Source organism: Gossypium raimondii, chromosome 1 (genome assembly GCF_025698545.1).
Source record: "Gossypium raimondii isolate GPD5lz chromosome 1, ASM2569854v1, whole genome shotgun sequence".
Taxonomy (NCBI): Eukaryota; Viridiplantae; Streptophyta; class Magnoliopsida; order Malvales; family Malvaceae; genus Gossypium; species Gossypium raimondii.
In genome coordinates, this window is record NC_068565.1 from 25,253,327 (window position 1) to 25,274,478 (window position 21,152).

At 34.8% G+C, this 21,152-nt stretch overlaps 1 protein-coding gene across 1 annotated transcript; it reads right to left on the minus strand.

The window, feature by feature from the left end:
* Positions 1-19,107: 19,107 nt before the first annotated feature.
* Positions 19,108-19,646, minus strand: LOC105786921 (uncharacterized). Its single transcript, XM_012613390.1, has 2 exons — positions 19,451-19,646; positions 19,108-19,382 (listed from the first exon to the last, which is right to left on the minus strand). Exons 1-2 carry the CDS (start codon positions 19,644-19,646, stop codon positions 19,108-19,110), a joined length of 471 nt encoding a protein of 156 aa, XP_012468844.1.
* Positions 19,647-21,152: the final 1,506 nt, after the last annotated feature.

Here is a 21,152-nt window from a genome sequence, read left to right on the forward strand (position 1 = left end):
GTTAATAATATATAAATGAACAAATAATCAACTAAGAAAGCTAGAGTGAAGATATTTCGACAGAGAATCAAGTATAGTGTCTACGATATTTATGTGGAACGTTGGGATTACTCAGAATCAACCTTACTGGCAATAATGCCGTGGTAAAATCTTGATTAACTTACTGTGCAGAAGAGTCCTAGAGTGGCTTGCCTCTTTTAGGGGTAAAACCTGAAGTCACTGTCCCTGCTCATACAGGGTCTTATTACAGTAAAATGTGTAATTCCTTCTTTATGACGCGAGCATCATTCGAATGTTTCTCATACCATCCAATATTAGTTAAGTAAGCTAACCTTTCTCGTATTAAATAAAATTAACAAGAATAATATGCCATCGACTATTCTTAGGGATTGCACTTAAACAATTAAATGGATAGTAAAACAATTAGATTTATAACATGAAAACTTAAAACAATTAAGTATCATCAAAATAATCCTAACTCAATGAGATTTGACCCATCGATTGGAACATATAATTCTAAACCATCATCATCATTTACAACCAAATAAGTTCACAAGAGAGCACTAAGGAAATAAAGGAAGAAAATCAAGAAAACAACTTTCGGTGGTCCACACTACAGCAGCACAGTCATGTGTTTGCCGAGAGGATGACTTCCTCTTCCACTCGAGATCTCTTGCTCTTCTACTTCTCTCTGGGATTCCTTTTGAGGTTCCTTTTATCGTCCTTTTATAGATAGAGTTTAGCCAATCAGTTTGTGTTAGTCTTCTCCTATTTTCTAGGGTGATTTACCTGGTACGAGTTTAAATTTCAAATTGAAATAGATGCGCATGAAATGTTTGACTCAATCTTCCCGACATTGTTGCGGCACTCGTACTGGCGTATCATTTGCACTTTCCCTAGCAAACTTCACTCCTTTATTTCCTTTCTTCAAAAACCTATTCCTTTCTTACCACCACAGAAAGCTTCAATAAAAACCAATTAAAAGCATAAAATAACACAACATAGCCCAAGTCCGAATGCAATATAACAAATACTAATAAAAATTCCCTAAAATGCAACAAAATATACCTATGTACAAACAATTAGCTAGGTTAAAAGACAGAAAATAGAACTATTTTCAAGAGTTATCACTATGCACGTTGAAAACCCTAACTAGCAAGTTGCATTTGAATCAACGTCTTTATTCTCATCATTTGGAAGAACGTCTGTGCTTGAACACTTAACTGTGCTTAAAGAAATTGTCTCAAACTTTGAGGCCATAGAGGTTTAGTATGATGAAGAAGATTTAATGTTAATTCTACTTTGTTCGTTGCCTCTGTCTTATTCAACCTTTAGAGATACGATTTTGTATAGTCGTTGCAAAGCCTAATTTTAGCCCGGGCCCAAAACCAAATAAATAAAACCCAAAATAAAAAATAAATAGTCCATAGTCCAAAAAAAGAAAAAACCAAACCCAAAAAAATAAATAAATAGTCAAAGTCCATTACAAAGAAATCAAACCCAAATGACCAGCCCAAATCAGATAGTCCAAATAGAAATTAAAACCCAAACATTTATAGACCTCAGCCTAAATAAAATTAAGCAGACCTAAACCAATATAGCCCAAAATTAAACCTAAGCCCAATAGCCCAAAACCCTAAAATTATCAGAAAACCCTAATCCCCCTAACCCTAGGTGCGCCGCACCTAGGTCTTCTGACTTTGCTACGGCCGTCACTTCCTCATATGTCTGACGCTCCTCTGCCATCTCCTACAAAGAAAGATAAACACGCAAACGACAGTAGAGACAATAGAAAGATGATAAAAAAATAAAAATTAGGAGTTTTGTAATCCAGCTATAAAAGCCCGAATTTCATCTTTGTATTTTTTGACATGCACACTAATTCTGAATACAAAAAGGAGATTGAATACAAAAAAAAATTAGAGAAATTCAAACACAAATACATTTTCGAAGGTAGCTTTATTTTTTCCATTCGAATTTATTGTTTATTTCTTTTTTTCTTTCATTCTCATTTGTTTTTAGAAGGAAAAGCAGAAAATAAAAAGGGAAAGGGAATAAAAGGTACCTTTTTTGTGTCGTTGTGAGGCTGAGGTCTGCCGATTCCGATGAAAATCGGTATTTTTTGGTCTTAAAGTTGAAAAACCCAAAAAAATGGACCTTTTTGATTTTTTTGGCCACTACGGACGGTGACGCCATTGCCGGCGACCGCCAGCCGCCACGATGGTCTGGCGCCAGAGGCTTGGCCAATTTCTGGAAATTTTGAGAAAAGGGAAGAGTGTTTTTGAGTTTGTTATTGTGAAAAGGGGATGAAATGAGGTTTTTTTTTTAAAAAAAATTGGGCTTAAATACCCTTACCAAAACAACACCGTTTTGAGTTTTAGGTTCAGAGGACAAAACGAAGTCGTTTTGGTCTCTACAACCAACCAACCCGCGCGTTGACCCGACCCAAGGGGAGGATCCACGTGTTTTTTTATTAATGGGCAATTTGCGCATTTAGCGCTTCCGCATTTTCAGTTGTTTTAATCCAATCCTTTTTTATTTTCTAATTTATACTTCTAATTATATTTCACTTTCAATTTGGTCCTAGCAAGCGACGCGTTTCAGAGGGCAGAGATATTTTCCCATTTGGTCCCTCTGAGTTATTTGCGCCTTTCAATTGGGCCCTCTCTTTTATTTTTACTTTCAATTTTTACCCCGATTTTTTATTAAACTTCAATTTAGTCCTTTTGCACTTATTTATTTATAATTCCAGTCCCTTTTTTTAATTTAAAAGCTTATTTTATTAGGATTTAGGCTCCTAGTTTTATTTCAATGTCAATTTAATCCCCTTTATCTAAGTTTAGGATTTATTTTTTTATTTTTATTGTGTTTTATTTATTTAATTTATTAGTTTACTATTTCTTTTTGTATTTTATATTTAATGATGCTTTTATTTTATTTTGTTTATTTTATTCTTGACTTTCATTATTATTACTATTATTATTATATGGTTTTCATTATTTTATTTATTTACATATTTTATTTCAAATTATGTCTTTAATTTTCATTTGTATTTTAATTTGGTTCTTTATTTTCAATATTTTCATAAACCATTTTCTCTTACATTATTTATATATATATTGATGTTATTTATTTGTTTTGTTTTAGTTGGTATTGTCCTTTTATGTGCATTATTTATTTTTATTTATCTTTTGATTATTATTATTAATGTTAAAAGTAATATATTATGTGACTCGTGTAAATTGTCTTTATTATTTTTATAATTGTTATTTATTAACGCGACATCTCATTCACGTATTATTTAAATACTACACTTTTTACTCAAATTTGTAAAAATATAAAATTAGAAAATAAGTAACACATCGTATTTTGAGATTCGAAAAGGTCGTACCCTAATTTACGGGGCTTCAATTTTCTTTACAAATCCAAATACACGAACCTTTTTTTAAGCATAAAATTTTAATAATCTCGAGAATTAATAAAAGATCGTGTTCTAACTTATGGAATATGGTCTTTTCTAAAACCGAGATAATCAAATATCTTTCAAATAAGTAAATTTTTTGACATTTATTCTCGTATTGGGAATTCAAGACATTGTGTCCTAACTTACGGGACGTAATTCTCGTTCTCGATTAACGTGAAATATGCCTCTTTCTCGAAAATTTTCAATATTTTAACAAAGGATCGTATTTTAAATCTCTTCAAAATTTCTAATTTTCGACACTGAGACACTAATTAATCAACTAGGTACCAATTTTGGGCGTATCGAGGGTGCTAATCCTTCCTCGTGCGTAAATGACTCTCGAACCCATATTCTGGATTTTGTAGACCAAAAATTATCGTTTTAGTAAATTTAAACTTTTATTAAAATGATTAAATAATGAGGTGATCCGATCACACCTAAATAAAAAGGATTGGTGTTAACTCCCGTTTTTTTTTTGTTTTCATTTTTAAAATAAAAGTCAACCCCTTTTTCAAAAAAATTGGTTTTGACAATCGTGAATCTCTCACAGTGGCTTGATTCGACTCTTAAGGAGCGGGTCTCATTGTTTGTGGGAGACAATAACGAAATACTGATGATAATCATGGGAGGACACATGGGTGAAATTATTGTAGTAAATCTAAAGGTAGATCGAGATCTTCAAATAGAGGTGAAACCTGTAACTTTGGCAAGACCAAAGGGCACATTGGATACCAAATGGTAGAGGGTTGCGGGCGGACCAAGATCAAGTCGTCAAGTCACAGGAAACTCCTACGAAAACTCTAAACACTTAGATCTGAAATGAAGCAGAAAGATTAAATCTTAGAATTTCCAGATCTGAAATAAAAACTTTAAATCAGCAAAGAATAAACCAAGAATCGAAACACTTATTATTAGGGAATTCGGAAGTCAAGAACACATGAATAAAATTCAAAGAAGTCTCTAATTCAACTGAATCTATCAATTGCACCAAAACAGAAAGTTAATTCAACAGATCACAAAAAGAACAAAAACTGATTTAGAATCAGGAATCATGCAGCAAGAAAGAGGGAAATTATGGATTAAGAATGATCTTCGATAATAAAGAACGATTATGAGCTTCACAAACCGAATCTGAAAAGATTAACATCCAAAACAGTAAATCAAACTCCAAATTTCAGCAAACCAAATTTAATCATAATTGTGATGAATAGAAGGCAAGATCAATGGAAAAGATGAATAATGATGATTCTTGCTGCCAAGAAGGGTGCCGATCAGTTTCTTTAATATTGAAGAAGGCTGGAAACGCAATAAGAAATCTTAAACAAGTTAGATAATGAAATCGACACAAGCAGAAATTAAAAAGAGATTGGACAGCAAGAAAATAAAGATAAAGTCCTAAGAAGCCTTGAAATCCCAAAAGATTTCACAACTCCCTTCAAACGGCTCTAATCTCCCCTCCAATGAAGAACAATGGCAAGAAGAAGGCTGAAGATGGCTCCCACAATCTAAAAGATTGTTAAAACTACTTCTAAAGAAAACTCAAGAGAAAATTCTTGGAGAACTCAAAGAGAATTTTCACTCACAAACAAATCTGAAAATTTAATGTAATTCAAGGTATTTTTTAAGGATTGCCGACCAAGCCTTAATTTAGGCATTCAAACTATTTCCTAACCCTATTAGGAAAACTAAAAAAATAAAACCTAATTAACTTCAAGGGAAATTCGGCCAAGGCTTTTAATGGGTTTCTTGGGCCGAATTTTTACATAGGAATAAAAATAAAAATTTAAACTAAGTATTTAAAAATAAAACTTTACAACTTGGGCCACTTTAATAATTTGGCCTGATTTTCAACTAAGTATGATTTGAACTTCTTGGTTGGGCTTGGAACATCTTATTGGGTCGTTTCTTCAAGCATTTGGGCTTGTAATCCGTTCTCTCCCGAAATTGGTTTGTTGATGCTCGTAACTGAGATCCAATGCGCCTTAGCTGCAAGATTCGGTTTCTTGGACCAAGATTTCCAAGATTTGAAATCTTGATTTTCTTGATTCTTGAAAACGCTCAAAACAGCAAAATTGGACCAAGATTCGGTTTCTTGATTTTCTTGAAAACAAGAAAGTGAATCTTGATTTTATTTTTCCTTCGTGTACGCATCTAAGGTCTTGCTAATAAATTCTTAAATGGTTCCATTTAGTTTTGAACGCATTTGTCTAGCCTTTGACCTCGTTATTGGGCCTTGTGGTAATTTGGGCCATCACGTCCTTGAGCTTGAATTGGGCCTTTGTGACTCGTATCATTCCCCCCTTCCTCAAAAAGATTTGTCCTCGAATCTGAAAAATCAAATGGACTCGGCTTTCCTCGATCGAACAGGACTAATGACAATTGAGTCCACTGAAAAGAATAGCCATGAGTTAGTAAATAGCAACGCAAACAAACTTGTAGTCCAATCATAAGCATAACAAAACAAGTATAACGCATGCGAATGGACAGATTCAGATAACCATGAAAATAAGCTAATTTACTCTCCAATGCCTCGTCAAATATTCGAAACAAAGATGGACATGTTTTAAGGCATTCAATCATCTCAAATTGTTTCCACAAACCATGAATAAATCGCGAGTAATAAATCAAATGGTAAACATAATCATCACAAGTAGGTATTTGAAAAGGTTCACACGGTTCACAGAGTTGCACAATCATACCATGCATTAATCGACAGACTATGGATTCACTCACACAATCATCATAAAAATTATCAAACACAATAATCTTTTTATCAACCATCAAAACAGATAGATCATCAATAAATAAAATAGGACAGTCAAGCATGTTTCGATCTAAGTGTTTTACAAAAATTAAATCATCAATAAGATCTTTGTCACTATCCGAGGAGTACAAAGGTTTTCAAAATTTTCAAGCATCTTACCTTTATAAGCAGAAGAATAAGGATCGATTTTACCTTTTCCAGTTAATACAAACCTTCGCTTATCGGGGGCATAGTGTACTCTAAGCTCCGTTGTTGAGTTAGCCTTTGTCAAATGGAACTCAAACTTTATGTATAACCACAGAAACTGTTTAAGGCACGGATATAAATTGAAAACAAATTTGGCAAATTTCGTTACCTTATTCAAAAACCAAGTATCAAAACAATAGAAAGTATTTGCACACATAAATGATGCTTGATTTTTCAACAAAATATACCAAAATAGATTCCGGGTTTAAAAACTTGATTTTGATTAGTCATGCCGAAGTGTAATAAAGATTTCATTAAACCAATCAATTTAAACCATGAGGATTTTCGCATACATACCAACATATATTCAAAAATTTTTTTATTCACCAAAACAAATTTGCACAAATTTGTGGATTTTACACTTGGCAAATCAAGAGAATAACAACTCACGCTTCCTTCCATAATGACTTTATCAACCACAATCAAAGAAGAACAATTAATCGGATCAAAATTAGGGGATCTTTTAAGAACTAAGTCACCAAAAGTTTTATCAATAATTTTCAAATCTGCACGGGACTCGGTTGCTAAAATTTCCTTACCTCACTTACCTTCGGGCTCATGTATTGTGATTTCATCTTTTCCTATGTTGATCGTATGAAAGCGTCTTTCATTTGAGAGGTATGAAGTTGAAAGTTATCTTTCGGTATTTCGGGAACCTGAAAAGTAGCAACACAAGAAAAATTCATATCTTGGTTAGTGGAAACATTCCTCACTATCCTTTCCTCGTCTTTTTCTTTTGTTTCTTTTTTCTGTCTCTCAATCTTATTCCTTATTCGCTCATTTTCTCGCATCAACATCTCTTGCCTCTCTTTTCTTTTTATTTTTTTTTGTGTTTTCCTTTCATTACAAGATAGAGATGTTACAAATGAATCAGAACGGAAAGACTTTCGTTGGGTATGTACAAAATGACTTGCATACGAACAATGATCCCCTTGGAAAACTTCACTCTCGAAACTTGCTTTGCATCGTCTTGAATTCCTCGTTGAATAGGAGTCATGATATGAATCTCTTCTCGAATATTCGTTGGATGTTCGTCTTCTTGGCACTCTCATTTCTGCCCTTTCACTTGAATTAAGTTGTCCTCGTTGGGCTCTTTTCTCCACTCGCATCTCATTGATAGTAGCACTCAATGTTCGAAGTATGGCAGCCCGTTTGTCTAACTGTTGTTGGATCATTTTAAATTTATCATGGACATCATTATGGTCATCATCAACTTGACCAACTCTAGACATTTTTTTTCTTTTTTTCAAAAACCTGCAAAACAAACACTCAACACTCAAAAAGGAAAATTAGCAAACCTCACCGTTAATCACTCAAAAAGGAAAATTAAATTCTCAAAGAGGTAGAATTTAGTCTTGTGAGTTCTTTAGTAGAGTCTATATCAATCAATTAGAAAGTGTAAGAACCGTAACTACCAAAGAATCCTAATTGCACTATGAGTCCAAAAAAGTGACGAGAAACCAATTGATTTGTGTTGCATCGAGGAAGAATTGTGCACACTTTTAAATCCTACTAACACAAGAAACAAGAAGGTTTTAGATAGTGTAAAGGAAGAATAAAGACAAAACAAATGAAAACCTACAGCTAAGAATCAATAAAAATTGCTGAAACTAAAAAAACCGTGGAGTAACTTGACAACTTCGTTCGAGGTGTTCCTGATCTCCACAAATCATGAAATTTAAACTGGAATGTCCTTAAATATTGTATATTTGATCTGGAAAGTTTCGGCACTAAACTCAACTCACTGAATATTTTTTAATTTTTTTCTTGATTTCATATTTTTCAATTTTTTTGACTTTTTCTACTGATTCTTTTGTGGGAAATATTTTTTAATAATCTATCACAGTGCCAAAAATATGCATATAAAATTTCAAATGATTCGGACAACGTTTACCCACTAAAAGGAATTTTTTTCCAAAAATTTTTCTGGGTAAAAACTGCTGTTTAATGTTTTTAAAAGAAGATCAGTTTAGAAATCAACCAAGAACACCCAAAACGTCCAAAATCTGATAACAAATGGTAGAGGGTTGCGGGCGGACCAAGATCGAGTCATCAACTCACGGGAAACTCCTACGAACACTCTAAACACTTGGATCTAAAACGAAGCAGAAAGATCAAATCTTAGAATTTCCATATCTGAAATAAAAACTCTAAATCAGCAAAGAATAAACCAAGAATTGAAACACTTATTATTAGGGAAGTCGGAAGTCAAGAACACGTGAATAAACTTCAAAGAATTGTCTAATTCAACTGAATCTGTCAATTGCACTAAAACAGAAAGTTAATTCAACAGATCACAAAAAGAACGAAAATTGATTTAGAATGAGGAATCGTTTAGCAAGAAAGAGGGAAATTATGGATTAAGAATGATCTTCGATAATCAAGAACGGTTATGAGCTTCCCAAAGCAAATCTGAAAAGATTAACATCCAAAATAGTAAATCAAACTCCAAATTCCAGCAAATCGAATTTAATCATAATTGTGATGAATAGACAGTAAGATCAATGGAAAAGATGAATTAATGATCGATTCTTGCTGCCAAAAAGGGTGCCGATCAGTTTCTTTAATGTTGAAGAAGGCTGGAAACGCAACAAGAAATCTTAAACAAGTTAGATAATGAAATCGACACAAGCAGAAATTAAAAAAAGATTGGACAGCAAGAAAATAAAGATAAAGTCCTAAGAAGCCTTGAAATCCCGAAAGATTTCACAACTCCCTTCAAACGGCTCTAATCTCCCCTCTAATGAAGAACAATGACAAGAAGAAGGCTGAAGATGGCTCCCACAATCTAAAAGATTGTTAAAACTACTTCTAAAGAAAACTCAAGAGAAAATTCTTGGAGAAATCAAAGAGAATTTTCACTCACAAACAAATCTGAAAATTTAATGTAATTCAAGATATTTTCTAAGGTGTCCGACCAAGCCTTAATATAGGCCTTCAAACTATTTCCTAACCCTATTAGGAAAACTAAAAAAATAAAACCTAATTAACTTCAAGGGAAATTCGGCCAAGGCTTTTAATGGGCTTCTTGGGCCGAATTTTTACATAGGAATAAAAATAAAAATTTAAACTAAGTATTTAAAAATAAAACTTTACAACTTGGGGCACTTTAATAATTTGGCCTGATTTTCAACTAAGTATGATTTGAACTTCTTGGTTGGGCTTGGAACATCTTATTGGGTCGTTTCTTCAAGGATTTGGGCATGTAATCCGTTCTCTCCCGAAATTGGTTCGTTGATGCTCGTAACTGAGATCCAATGCGCCTTAGTTGCAAGATTCGGTTTCTTGGACCAAGATTTCCAAGATTTGAAATCTTGATTTTCTTGATTCTTGAAATCGCTCAAAACAGCAAAATTGGACCAAGATTCGGTTTCTTGATTTTCTTGAAAACAAGAAAGTGAATTTTGATTTTATTTTTCCTTCGTGTATACATCTAAGGTCTTGCTAATAAATTCTTGAATGGTTCCATTTAGTTTTGAACGCATTTGTCTAGCCTTTGACCTCGTTATTGGGCCTTGTGGTAATTTGAGCCAATCACGTCCTTGAGCTTGAATTGGGCCTTTGTGACTCGTATCAAGTCTAAGTACTATAATTTGTAGAATAAGATCAAAAGGGAGGCTGCGAATCAAAAGGGAAAATAACCAGAACAATCCAGTGAAGCTGATGTAGTAAAGACTATAGCAATGGTGAACTCCTAGTTACTTCTACAAACAACTCTAAAGTGAGCAATGAGTGAATCCTCGATTCTAGTTGCACCTTCCAAATAAGTCTCAATCGGGATTGGTTTACAATGTATGAAATAGTGTCTGAAAATATTGTTTGATGAGAAATAATGCTTCATGTAGAATTGTAGGTATTGACAAGATCAAAATTAAGATGTTTGATGGAGTCATCAGAACACTTAATGACATTCGACATGTGCCAAAATTGAAGAGACATATGATTTTGTTGAGTAATCTTGATTCAAAATATTACAAGTAGACAACTAAAAGTAGGTTCCTAAAGATTAGCAAGGGCTCTCTCGTGGTAATGAAAGGGCAAAGAAAGACTGTCAAGTTCTATGTTTTGCAAGGTTCAACTGTCACAGGTGATGCAACCATCGCTTCCTCTTCCTGTTAGATGATGATGTTAGACTTTGACATATGCGTCTAGGGCACATGAGTGAGAACGATATGGCAGAATTAAGTAAAAGAGGACTTCTTGATGGGCAAGACATTAACAACCTAAAGTTCTGTGAGAACTACATTTTCAGAATAAAAAGAGAGTTTGATTCACCGGAGGAATCAATAACAAGAATGGAACACTAGATTATATTCATTCTGATCTTTGGGACCATCTAAAGTGCCTTCGAGGGGTAATACTAATTATATGCTGACGATCATTGATGATTTTTCCAGAAAAGTTTGAGTATTCTTCCTAAAATAGAAAAGTGATGTGTTGTCCACGTTTAAGAATTGGAAGACTATGATCGAGAAGCAAACAGGAAGGCAGATAAAATATCTCCACACAGATAATGGTTTGGAATTCTATTCTGATGAGTTTACTGAATTCTGTAAATTAGAAAGCATCATGATACACTCGACAGTTTGCCATACTCCAAAGCAAGACGGTCAAAGTGAATGAATATGATAATCACGGAAAAGGTTCGATGTATGTTGTCAAATTCTTTTTTACCAAAGTCATTTTGGGCTGAAGCGGCCTCTACAGCATGTTTTCTTAGTAACCGATCTTCGTCCGTTGTGATTAAGAAAAAAGATTCCACAGAAGGTATCTGGTACTCCTGGTGATTATTCTAATTTGAAGATTTTTGATTGTCCTGTGTATGCTCATGTTGATAATGGTAAATAAGAACCTAGATCTATTAAGTGTGTTTTTCTTGGGTATAAGGCTGGTGTTAAAGGGTATAAGTTACAGTGTCTTGAAAATAGAAAAGTTTTGATTAGTAGAGATGTTATCTTTGATGAAACTGCTATGCTACCTAACTTACCTCGTAAAGACTCTTTCAATAAAGACCATCAGAAATCAAACACACATGTGAAGCAAGTGAAGCTTCAGATTGATCCATGATCTACAACAGTCTACTACTCAGGTTAGTACAGAAACTCAGAGTAAAGTTGCTTTTTCACCACAGTCAGCATCATAATATTCTATTGCTAAGAATAGATCTAGAAGGGGAATTAAGCCTCCAAAGAGGTTCACTGAGGATGATTTAGTTACTTATACTTTAAATATTGTTGAAGATATAGATGCAAAGTAAGAGCCATCTATTTATTCCGAGACAGTTAGCTATGAAGATTCAGGAAAATGGATGATTGCCATGCAAGAAGAGATGGAATCACTCCATAAGAATAGAATGTGGGGTCTAGTGAAACTTCCTAAAGGTAAAAACATAGTTCATTATAAACAGGTGTTTAAGAAGAAAGAAGAGACTTTAGGAGTTGAATAACTCATGTATAAAGCAAGGCTTGTTGCAAAAGGTTACAGTTAGGTTCCAGGTGTAGACTCCATAAATGTGTTTTCTCCAGTTGATAAGCATAGTTCGATTGGAGCTTTGCTTGGTATTGTGGCTATTTATGATTTGGAGCTTGAGTAGTTAGATGTGAAAACAACATTCTTACATGGAGAATTTAAGGAAGATATTCACATGCAACAACCAGAGAGGGCTTTATAGTCTTAGAAAAGGAATATTGTGTTTGCTTGCTGAAAAAGTCTCTTTATGGCCTGAAATAGTCACGTAGGTAGTGGTACAAGAGGTTTGATTCATTTTTGACTACTCGTGATTTGAAAAGAAGCAGTTTTGATAGTTGTGTTTATTTTAAGAAAAATTGTGATGGTGCATCTGTATATATACTCCTCTATGTCGATTACATGTTGATAGTAGCCGAAGAGAAAAGAGAAATAAGAAAGGTCAAGTCCAACTTAGTAAAGAATTTGAGATGAAAGACTTGGGAGCAACAAAGAAGATACTTGGGATGGAGATTCTCAGAGATAAAAAATCATGTAAATTGTACTAAGTCAGAAAGGGTAGATTGAGAAAGTTCTTTACAGGTTTAATATGCAGAGTGCTAAGCCTATTAGTACTCTATTAGCAACCCACTTTAGACTTTCATCGGCTTTACCTCTACAATCAGATGATGAGATTGATTACATGTCACGTGTTTCATACTCTAGTGCAGTGGAATCTCTCGTGTATGTTATGGTTTGCTCACGTCTAGATTTATCATAGGCAGTTAATGCAATTAGTAGCGAATCCCAATAAAGAACATTGGAAAACAGTTTAGTAGATTTTCAAATACTTATGAGGTACTACTAATGTTTGCTTACAGTTTGGAAGAGCTAGAGATGGCTTCATTGGGTATGTTGATTTTGATTTTATTGGACTCCTTGATAAAAAAAATCTCTCACAAGTATGTCTTTAGTATTAGGGTTGTGCAATTGGTTGGAAAGATAATTTACAGACTATAGTTGTTTTGTCTACTACTAAAGCTGAATACATGGCAATTATTGAGGCTTGTAAAGAAGCTATTTGGTTAAAAGGGCTCTTTTGTGAACTGAATAAAGACCTTCAGATCAATTGTTCATTGTTTGAGCATTGAGAATTGGTTTGTGTTCATTGTTGAAAAATACCTCTTTAAGGGTTTTGTGGAAGAGGTGGAGAATTTGTTCGTTGAGAATTCATATCAATGTGGAGATTGTTAAAGTTTGTGTGACCTGAATCTCGCCACTTGTTGAAGAAACAAATATAGTGGCAAAATAAGGGGATTAGTATACTAATCCCCATTATGTATAAAACTGGGCTGGGGTTGCTACCGCAGTACGAACCATGCCGCACAAGTTAGAATTCGTATAAAACTACACTTCTTCTATTTGACATTGATTAGAATAAAATTTTTCAATCTTTAAATAGATGTAGTCGAAACTCTTATTGTATCATTCAGTTTTCAACTTTAGTTTCTCCTCCTCTACCCATGGTTTTTCCCCGAAATGGTTTCTATGTAAAATCTGTGTGTTTTATTTTTTCCTTTCGTATTGTTGTGCGATCGTTCTATTGCCATTATCAACGTCTATTATAACAATTTTGAAATATAAAAACATAAAAATCATAAATATTTTAAATCAAAGAGAGTAAATAATGAATTCATATAAAATTATTTGATAGAAGTTAATAAACAAAGAAAACATAATAAAAATTAAAAAAAACAATGAAATATATAATTCTAAAACATATGAGAGTGAATCAAAATCCATTAAAAACTAAGTCTATTTTAGAGAGATTCTCGCGTTCAAATAAAAAGCAATTTGCATATAAAAATTATTTGCATACAACCTAATTGTAAGAAGTATTTATAGATTTAAAGATAACTCAAATTGATATATTTATTAGGGAAAAACTATTATTAAATGATGATTTTTGAAAAGAAAAAGAAGAAAGTATTTGAAAGTAATAGACTTTAACTTGCAATTTTAATAGAATGAAAATTGAAATCTTTATGTGAGAAATATACTTTATTATTGAAATTATTGCTTTTAAAAGGAAAATCGAAAGGAGGGAGCATAAAACGTGTTGGGAGTGAATGAAATTTACATTATTTTTAGATAATAAATGTAATAATTTAAAGTTAAAAAGTGTATATATAATATATAAAAAACAGAAAAAGTAAAGGTCTATCTCTACTCTATTTACTTTCGAGAAAGGATTGTATGAAATTGTGATTCCACGTCATCCTTATCACTGTCCAATAGGAGAATGACAAATAAGATTTTTCCTCCTAATTTTCAGCTTTTTTTAGTTGGATTTGAATTTTTTCACGATGAAAAAGCTAAAAATTAAAAGGAAAATTTTGATTTGTCATTCTCCCATTAGAAAGGGATAAGGATGACATGGAGTTATAACAATGGTGCTACGTCATCTGTATCCCTTTCTAATCATTTTTTGATATATCAGCTAATTTTTACATGTCATTCACACCTCATTTAATTAATTTTTTTAACTATAAATTCGTAAAATCCCAATTATGTTGTAATTTTTTAAATCCCTAAAATCCTAGTTAATTTACTAGTTCATTCTTTGTAACCCCGTTTCACCAATTTCTTCATCGATTTCAAATCACCATTCACATGTCTCATCGTCCGGTTCTCTATTCTTTACATCACTTTTTTACATCACTTTACATCACCATTCATAGAAATCTTGGTCGAGTTCATCCAATTTTTAATTTCCTTTCGTTTTTTTAGCAAGCATGATATTTGGTTTTTTTCTAGTATGATATTTCTCTAATCTCCATGGCTGATGTTTTTGTTCGAAGAAAAAAGCTAATAAACAAAGAGAGAAGCAACCATTGTTGCAAACTAGCAAAAATGAATTCGTTGGTTGCTCTGCTTGTTATAACTTAAAAGCCTTAAACCAAACTAACTTTAACCTAAAAGTACCATATAAAAGAAAAAGCTTTCAATCGGATTTTGTTTGGTGGGTTCGATTGTTGTTTCTATGCTAGTGGTTTTGCCATTATAAAGGGTATGTATCGTAGGGGATTAACATAACTGTATGAAGAAGAAGAAGCCATTACATATGAAAGAGAATAGATTTAAAATTGAAGGATAAGTTTTGTCTATTTATTTAATTTTTCTTTTGGTTTTGAATTTGTAATTAGATATAAATAAGCTTTGATATTTAGAATTTTGTTTGAATTATCTGTGGGTTTTTTACAATTACTCTTGAATACTGTGCTCCTGTGTGGAGCATTTACATTCCCATGTGATGGAAACAATATGAAATTTTTTTTTGGTTTTGATTGATTAATTTTTTAAGTGTTGATGTTAAACATGTTTTATGGTTTTTTGAAAGAAAAAAGAAGAAGAATATTTAGAAAAGAACAGAGAAATGAAATGGAAACTCATTTGCATATGCATGGATGTGTTTTGCCATGGAAAGTTGTATTTTAGATTTAGGTTCTATTTTGTTATGACCTATTATTTTGTTTTGCTCAGATATTTCTTATGCCTTTTATGAGATGATTTTACAGGTGTCAAACGTGTTACCACTTTTGAAACGTGGAATATGTGTGCATCATTCTAGTTTACTTCCAACTCTAAAGGAAGTGATAGAGATATTATTTTATGAAAGACTGATTAAGGTTAGGAATACACACTCAAGTTATTTCTTAAAGTTAGTGCACATGTTATTTAATGATTGACTGTAACATTATCATTTGATTGGCTTAATTACTAAATTTTTATGTACAATTGCGGAATTTTCAGTTATCAGATTAAACTGATAACTAGTAGTGTGTTGGCTAGTTTGCATGCAGTCTTCTTTTGCTCAAAAAGTTTTACCCTTTGTTCACTATACTATTTGTCTTTCTTGATTTTTTGCTGGAAGTTTATTGACTCTCTGTATTTGTTTCATATTGAAGTCTGAAACATCGTGTCCTTTTGTTTTTATCTCTTGAGTTTTTCAAATGTTTTTTAAGGTACTTTTGTATGTCTGGAATCTGATCATTGCATTAATGGACATACACAATTTACATCTATAGAAAGTATACAACTTCCTGACCTCCTATTTCACTGTGTTATTTATGATTTTCATTATCTTTAGTTTACCGAGTGTCTAATTATGAAAAATATCGCAAGACCGATATTGCTATACAATTTTTGAGAAACATATGAATTTAGGTTGATCTGTATCTGTAGCATGTATCCAAGGTCTGTTGATTTAGTGTGTTGTGTGATGTGGACATTTACTCCAATTACAGACAAATCAACCATTCGGTTTCTCGAGCTGCTGGGAAAAACCTGTCAAGAAACAATTGAGACATATCAGTCCAAGTATTAACATATCTCAGAGGTAAATTGAACAATCATTCTCTAGCAGAGTTAGCTAATGAAAAAAGAAAAGTTCATAGTTTTATTTGATCCTCAATTACTCCTTCTGGTTTCATGCTTAGACAAACCACGTGGAACTCTTTCAGATGAGTATGGGGGTTCTCATTTTTCAAACCACGGAAAGTATGCAGTAAATGTATTAATCTCAACTTTAACTCGAACGGTGTTTTGCCCACTATATAAGTTATGCAGAGCGGTTGTTGTTCACTTAGTGTAGCTACAAGTTGGTGCATAGTTTCATCTGTCATTTTGCAACACCCCAAACCCGGCCTGGACGTTATGGCCGAATCTGGCGATGTCACATGGTAGTGTGTTTGAAAACCATAGGTTGTGTTGGAAAACCGTAACTTTGCTTAAAACAATTTCCACTTAGAAACATTTAATAATTTCTTATTAATTCTAAAGTCGTGTTAATTAATTAGTCGAAATTTTCAAAACGTTTAATCTATGCGGAAGCTTTTAAGATAGTTTGCGTATTTGTGTATATTTTGTTAAAACATTTGATTCATTTTGAAAACTTGATTATTCCTATCACTAACAGTTATAAACAAAAACAATATAAATCCCAAATTAAAAATAAAAATCCAAAAAGTCCATTATTATAGTAAAATACCCTTAAAATAAAATGAAAATTATAATTAAGTACTAAGTCGAATTAAATAGGTCGTGTGGCCACCCTGAGTCCTCCGTCGCACCGATCAGCCTATGTCTAGGGATTACCTATACAGTCAAATCAGAAGGGTGAATTTACGAAAACTTAATGTGTAATCCCATATAAAGCAAACAGACAGAAAGTAATCATAGTCTGAGCCTAAGCCCTTTTCAGTGTCAGAGACAATACAAGTTTGGGCTTTAGCCCATCTCAGCACACAAGCAATCATGCGTTTGGGCCTTGGCCCATTATAGTAACAATAAGCACTACAATAACAAATTATACAATATACAGCTCCTACCCAGTCAGCCTCTACACTCTATCTCCATCCAACCCTACACTCTCTGTGGGGATATAATCAACTCACCCATCCTTGCACTCCAAAAAGTACAGAACGTGGTACTAGACAGTAATTTTGTAGTTGAGCTGCCAGTAAATTAGGCTCGAGGCCTTTCAGCACACTTGGGGGTCTAGGCAATGCATTGCATCAGAAAGACATGTCATGGCATCATATAATAATCAGTATAGGGTATTTAGCATGCTCAACATACAAACATACATATCTATATCATATAGGCCTATAATAGTCTTTCAATCATTTCAGTTAATTAGGGGTCTAGGCAAACTTACCGACCCTACAATAGGTTCACAGTCGACTTGGGCGACCCGTGCAACCTTAGCAGTCAAACAGTGAAAATGGGCCCACATGCCCATGTTGCAAGCCCAGGTAAGCCCACACGCTCGTGTGGCCCACATGACCCAAAATGGCCTTGGCCGTGTGGTTCACACGATCTGGCCCAATATTCTTACATGCTCGTGCGGCTAACCTGTGTGGGGCCCACGCGCCCGTGCCCATGATTCGCACATGGTCAGCCTCGTCGATCACACGCCCCTGTTCGATCACACGACCTACCACACGGGCAACCTCACGCCTGTGTGACGTCGACAATCACATTTTTTAGCTTTTCGCCGATCCCCGTTTTTAGAGTTGTGTTTACACGCCTGGGTCGTTCTCGATGCTTAAGCACTTCCTAACCTTCTGCAACCTACAAACAGTGTACCCAATCTTGAATTTAACAACTAAAACACAATTTAATCAATACCAAAACGAGGAAAATGCACTCACTTACCGCAATTACCCTCGACTACTCGCATTAATCAATTCGTTGGGAAGAAAAATCGCTTCACGATCGTCCCCTATATTAAAACAATAGAATCAAAATCTTCCAAAACCAAAACTAAAACAAACACGACAGCACTACTTACCTTTATTTCACAGAAACAAAAGTTGAGGAGCCAAATAGACCAAAACGGAAGATAAGGGAAAACACTTGAAATTTTGGCAACAAAACAAAACAAAATAAAAATGAGAATTGGAGGGGGAAAACGGTAGCAATGGGGGATTTCGACTGAAAAAAAACGAAAAAGAAAAAGAAAAGGTGGAGAGGGAAAAAAATTCGGCAGGTAGAGACAGAGAAAAAAATAAAAATGAAATATGGTAGAAGACAGTTCTGTAGAGATTTTCAGAATCAAAGGGTAACTCCCCGAGCTCCTTGATTTACTCCACTAAACCATATCAATTCCAACCAGTCGGTATCCCAGTCCAACTCAAACGCCTCCACTCCTTACTTTTCTCCCGAAATCCCTCACTCGACTTCCTAAAAATCGTCCAGCCCTCCCTCAACCACCTCATTCAAATTCCACTCCAACTCTTCAGTGGTTTGGTTGGACTAAAAAACCCACAAGACACTAGCAGTAAAATAAAACACTCCTTGGCGCATAACAGTACTCGAACTCAAGACCAGCAGCACTTTGCCACTCTACTTATCCACCAGACCAGCAGGCCCATTTTGACATATTTCACTAACATTTATTTATAAGCCTACTGGTTAGAGATAGAGGTTTTATTCAATTAAAACTAAAATTTTTGGCCAAGTCAAAGCTTGAACCCAAGACTTTTTAAACACTTCCAGAACACATAACCACTGAAGTAGACATATATTTGTGTCACAAACCTACAAAAATAAATATATAAGGGATTTTTAGGGCGTTACAACTTTACCCCTTAAAAGAAAATTTCGGCCTCAAAATTTTACCAGGTCAGAACAGATAAGGATACTGCTGACGCATCGCATCCTCAGGCTCCCACGTGGCCTCTTCAAAACTATGAATACGCCAAAGAACCTTAACTAGTGGGATGGATTTGCTTCTTAGAACCTTTACATATCGCTCTAATATCTGAACTGGCTCCTCTTCAAAGGTAAGATCTAGCCTAACCTCGATCTCCTCAACAGGAACAATATGCGTGGGATTAGAGCGGTAGCGCCTCAATATAGAGACGTGGTACACATCGTGAATCCGATCCAATTTCAAAACTGGTAAGCAACTGGTCCTACTCGCTTAATCACATGGTAAGGTCCAATAAATTTAGGGCTCAACTTGCCCTTGCGACCAAATCTCAGTACCTTCTTCCATGACGAGACCTTGAGAAAAATGAAGTCACCCACTGAAAACTCAATCTCTCGACGCTTCAGGTCAGCGTAGGACTTCTGTCTGTCAGATGTCGCTTTCAGTCGGTCTCGAATCAACCTAACTTTATCATCAGCATCAGAAACTAGCTCATGGCCTAGAACATGCATCTCGCCCAACTCAGTCTAACATGAAAGTGTGTGACACCCATGACCATGCCTCGTAAGGTGCCATCTGAATGCTAGACTGATAGCTATTGTTATAATCAAATTCTGCTAGTGGCAAGTAATCCTCCCAACCGCCTCAGAAATCAATCACGCAACTCCTTCACATGTCCTCTAGTATCTGAATCACCCTCTCTAACTGACCATCCGTTTGAGGATGGAACGCAGTACTGAAGTTCAACCTTGTACCAAGAGCTTCATGTAGCTTCTTCCAGAACCGAGACGTGAAGCAAGGATCCCTATCAGATATGATTGAAATTTGTACCCCATACAGTCTCACTATCTCAGACACATACAATTTAGCCTGCTTTTGCAAAGGGTAGTTAGTACGAACCGGTATGAAGTAGGCAGACATGGTCAATCGATCCACGATGACCCATACAGAATCCTTCTTAGTAAGTGTGAGGGGTAACCCACTAACGAAGTCCATATTCACTTTCCCACACTTTCAAAGTGGAATTTTGACTAGCTGCAACAAACCCGAAGGTAACTGATGCTCAACCTTAACCTGTTGGCATGTCAGACACTTAGCCATAAATTTGGTAACCTCTCGCTTAAGAACTGGCCACCAATATAACTCACGAAGGTCTCGGTACATCTTATTTATGCCAGGATGCATAGCATAAGAGCTACTATGCGCCTCTCGCTGTGTAGATTGCCTTAATTTAGTATCTTTTGGTACATAGATTCTCCCACGAAAATAGAGCACCTCTTCGCTATTCAGTCCAAATCTTCGGTATCCCCACTCTCAACCAGTCGAAAACCCAACAACTTATCTTCTATCTGTTTACTCTTAATTTGCTCTATCCATGTCGGTTAAACTGAGGCCAGCAAACATCGCCCTCAGATCAGTCATGGCTCTATGGCTCAGTGCGTTGACCACCACATTAGCCTTACCAGGGTGGTATTCTATGGTACAGTCGTAGTCCTTAAGGAGCTTAATCCACCTACGCTGCCTAAGATTTAATTCTTCCTGAATGAGGAGGTACTTGAGGCTCTTGTGATCAGTGTAAATGATACACTTCTCACTATACAAGTAATGTCTCCAAATTTTTAGTGCGAATACCACCGCAGCCAACTCTAAGTCATGCGTCAGATAATTTGCCTCACAAGTCTTAAGCTGATGAGACGCGTACGCTACCACCTTACCCTCTTGTATCAATACACATCCCAAACCAACATGTGATGCATCGCTATACACAGTAAACTCCTTTCTAGACTCTAGTTGTATTAGAACAAGGGCCTCCGTCAGTAAAGTCTTGAGCTTCTCAAAGCTCTCTTACTGTGCATCAGTCCAGTTAAACGGCACACCCTTACGTAGCAGCTTTGTGAAAGGTGCGGCAATCAGAGAAAACCCTACCACAAATCGTCGATAATACCCTGCCAGTCCCAGAAAACTGCGGATCTTAGATACAGTCTTAGGTTGTTTCCAATCCAACACCGCCTTAATCT

What these genes read in the sequence shown, in the direction of transcription:
- LOC105786921 (XM_012613390.1), bottom strand. Translation starts at nt 19,646, where the DNA reads ATGCATGTTCTAGGCCATGAGCTAGTTTCTGATGCTGATGATAAAGTT. An exon ending in ACTGAGATTTGGTCGCAAGG is followed by an intron (nt 19,383 to 19,450) that starts GCAAGTTGAGCC and finishes GTTGCTTACCAG; the next exon opens with TTTTGAAATTGGATCGGATT.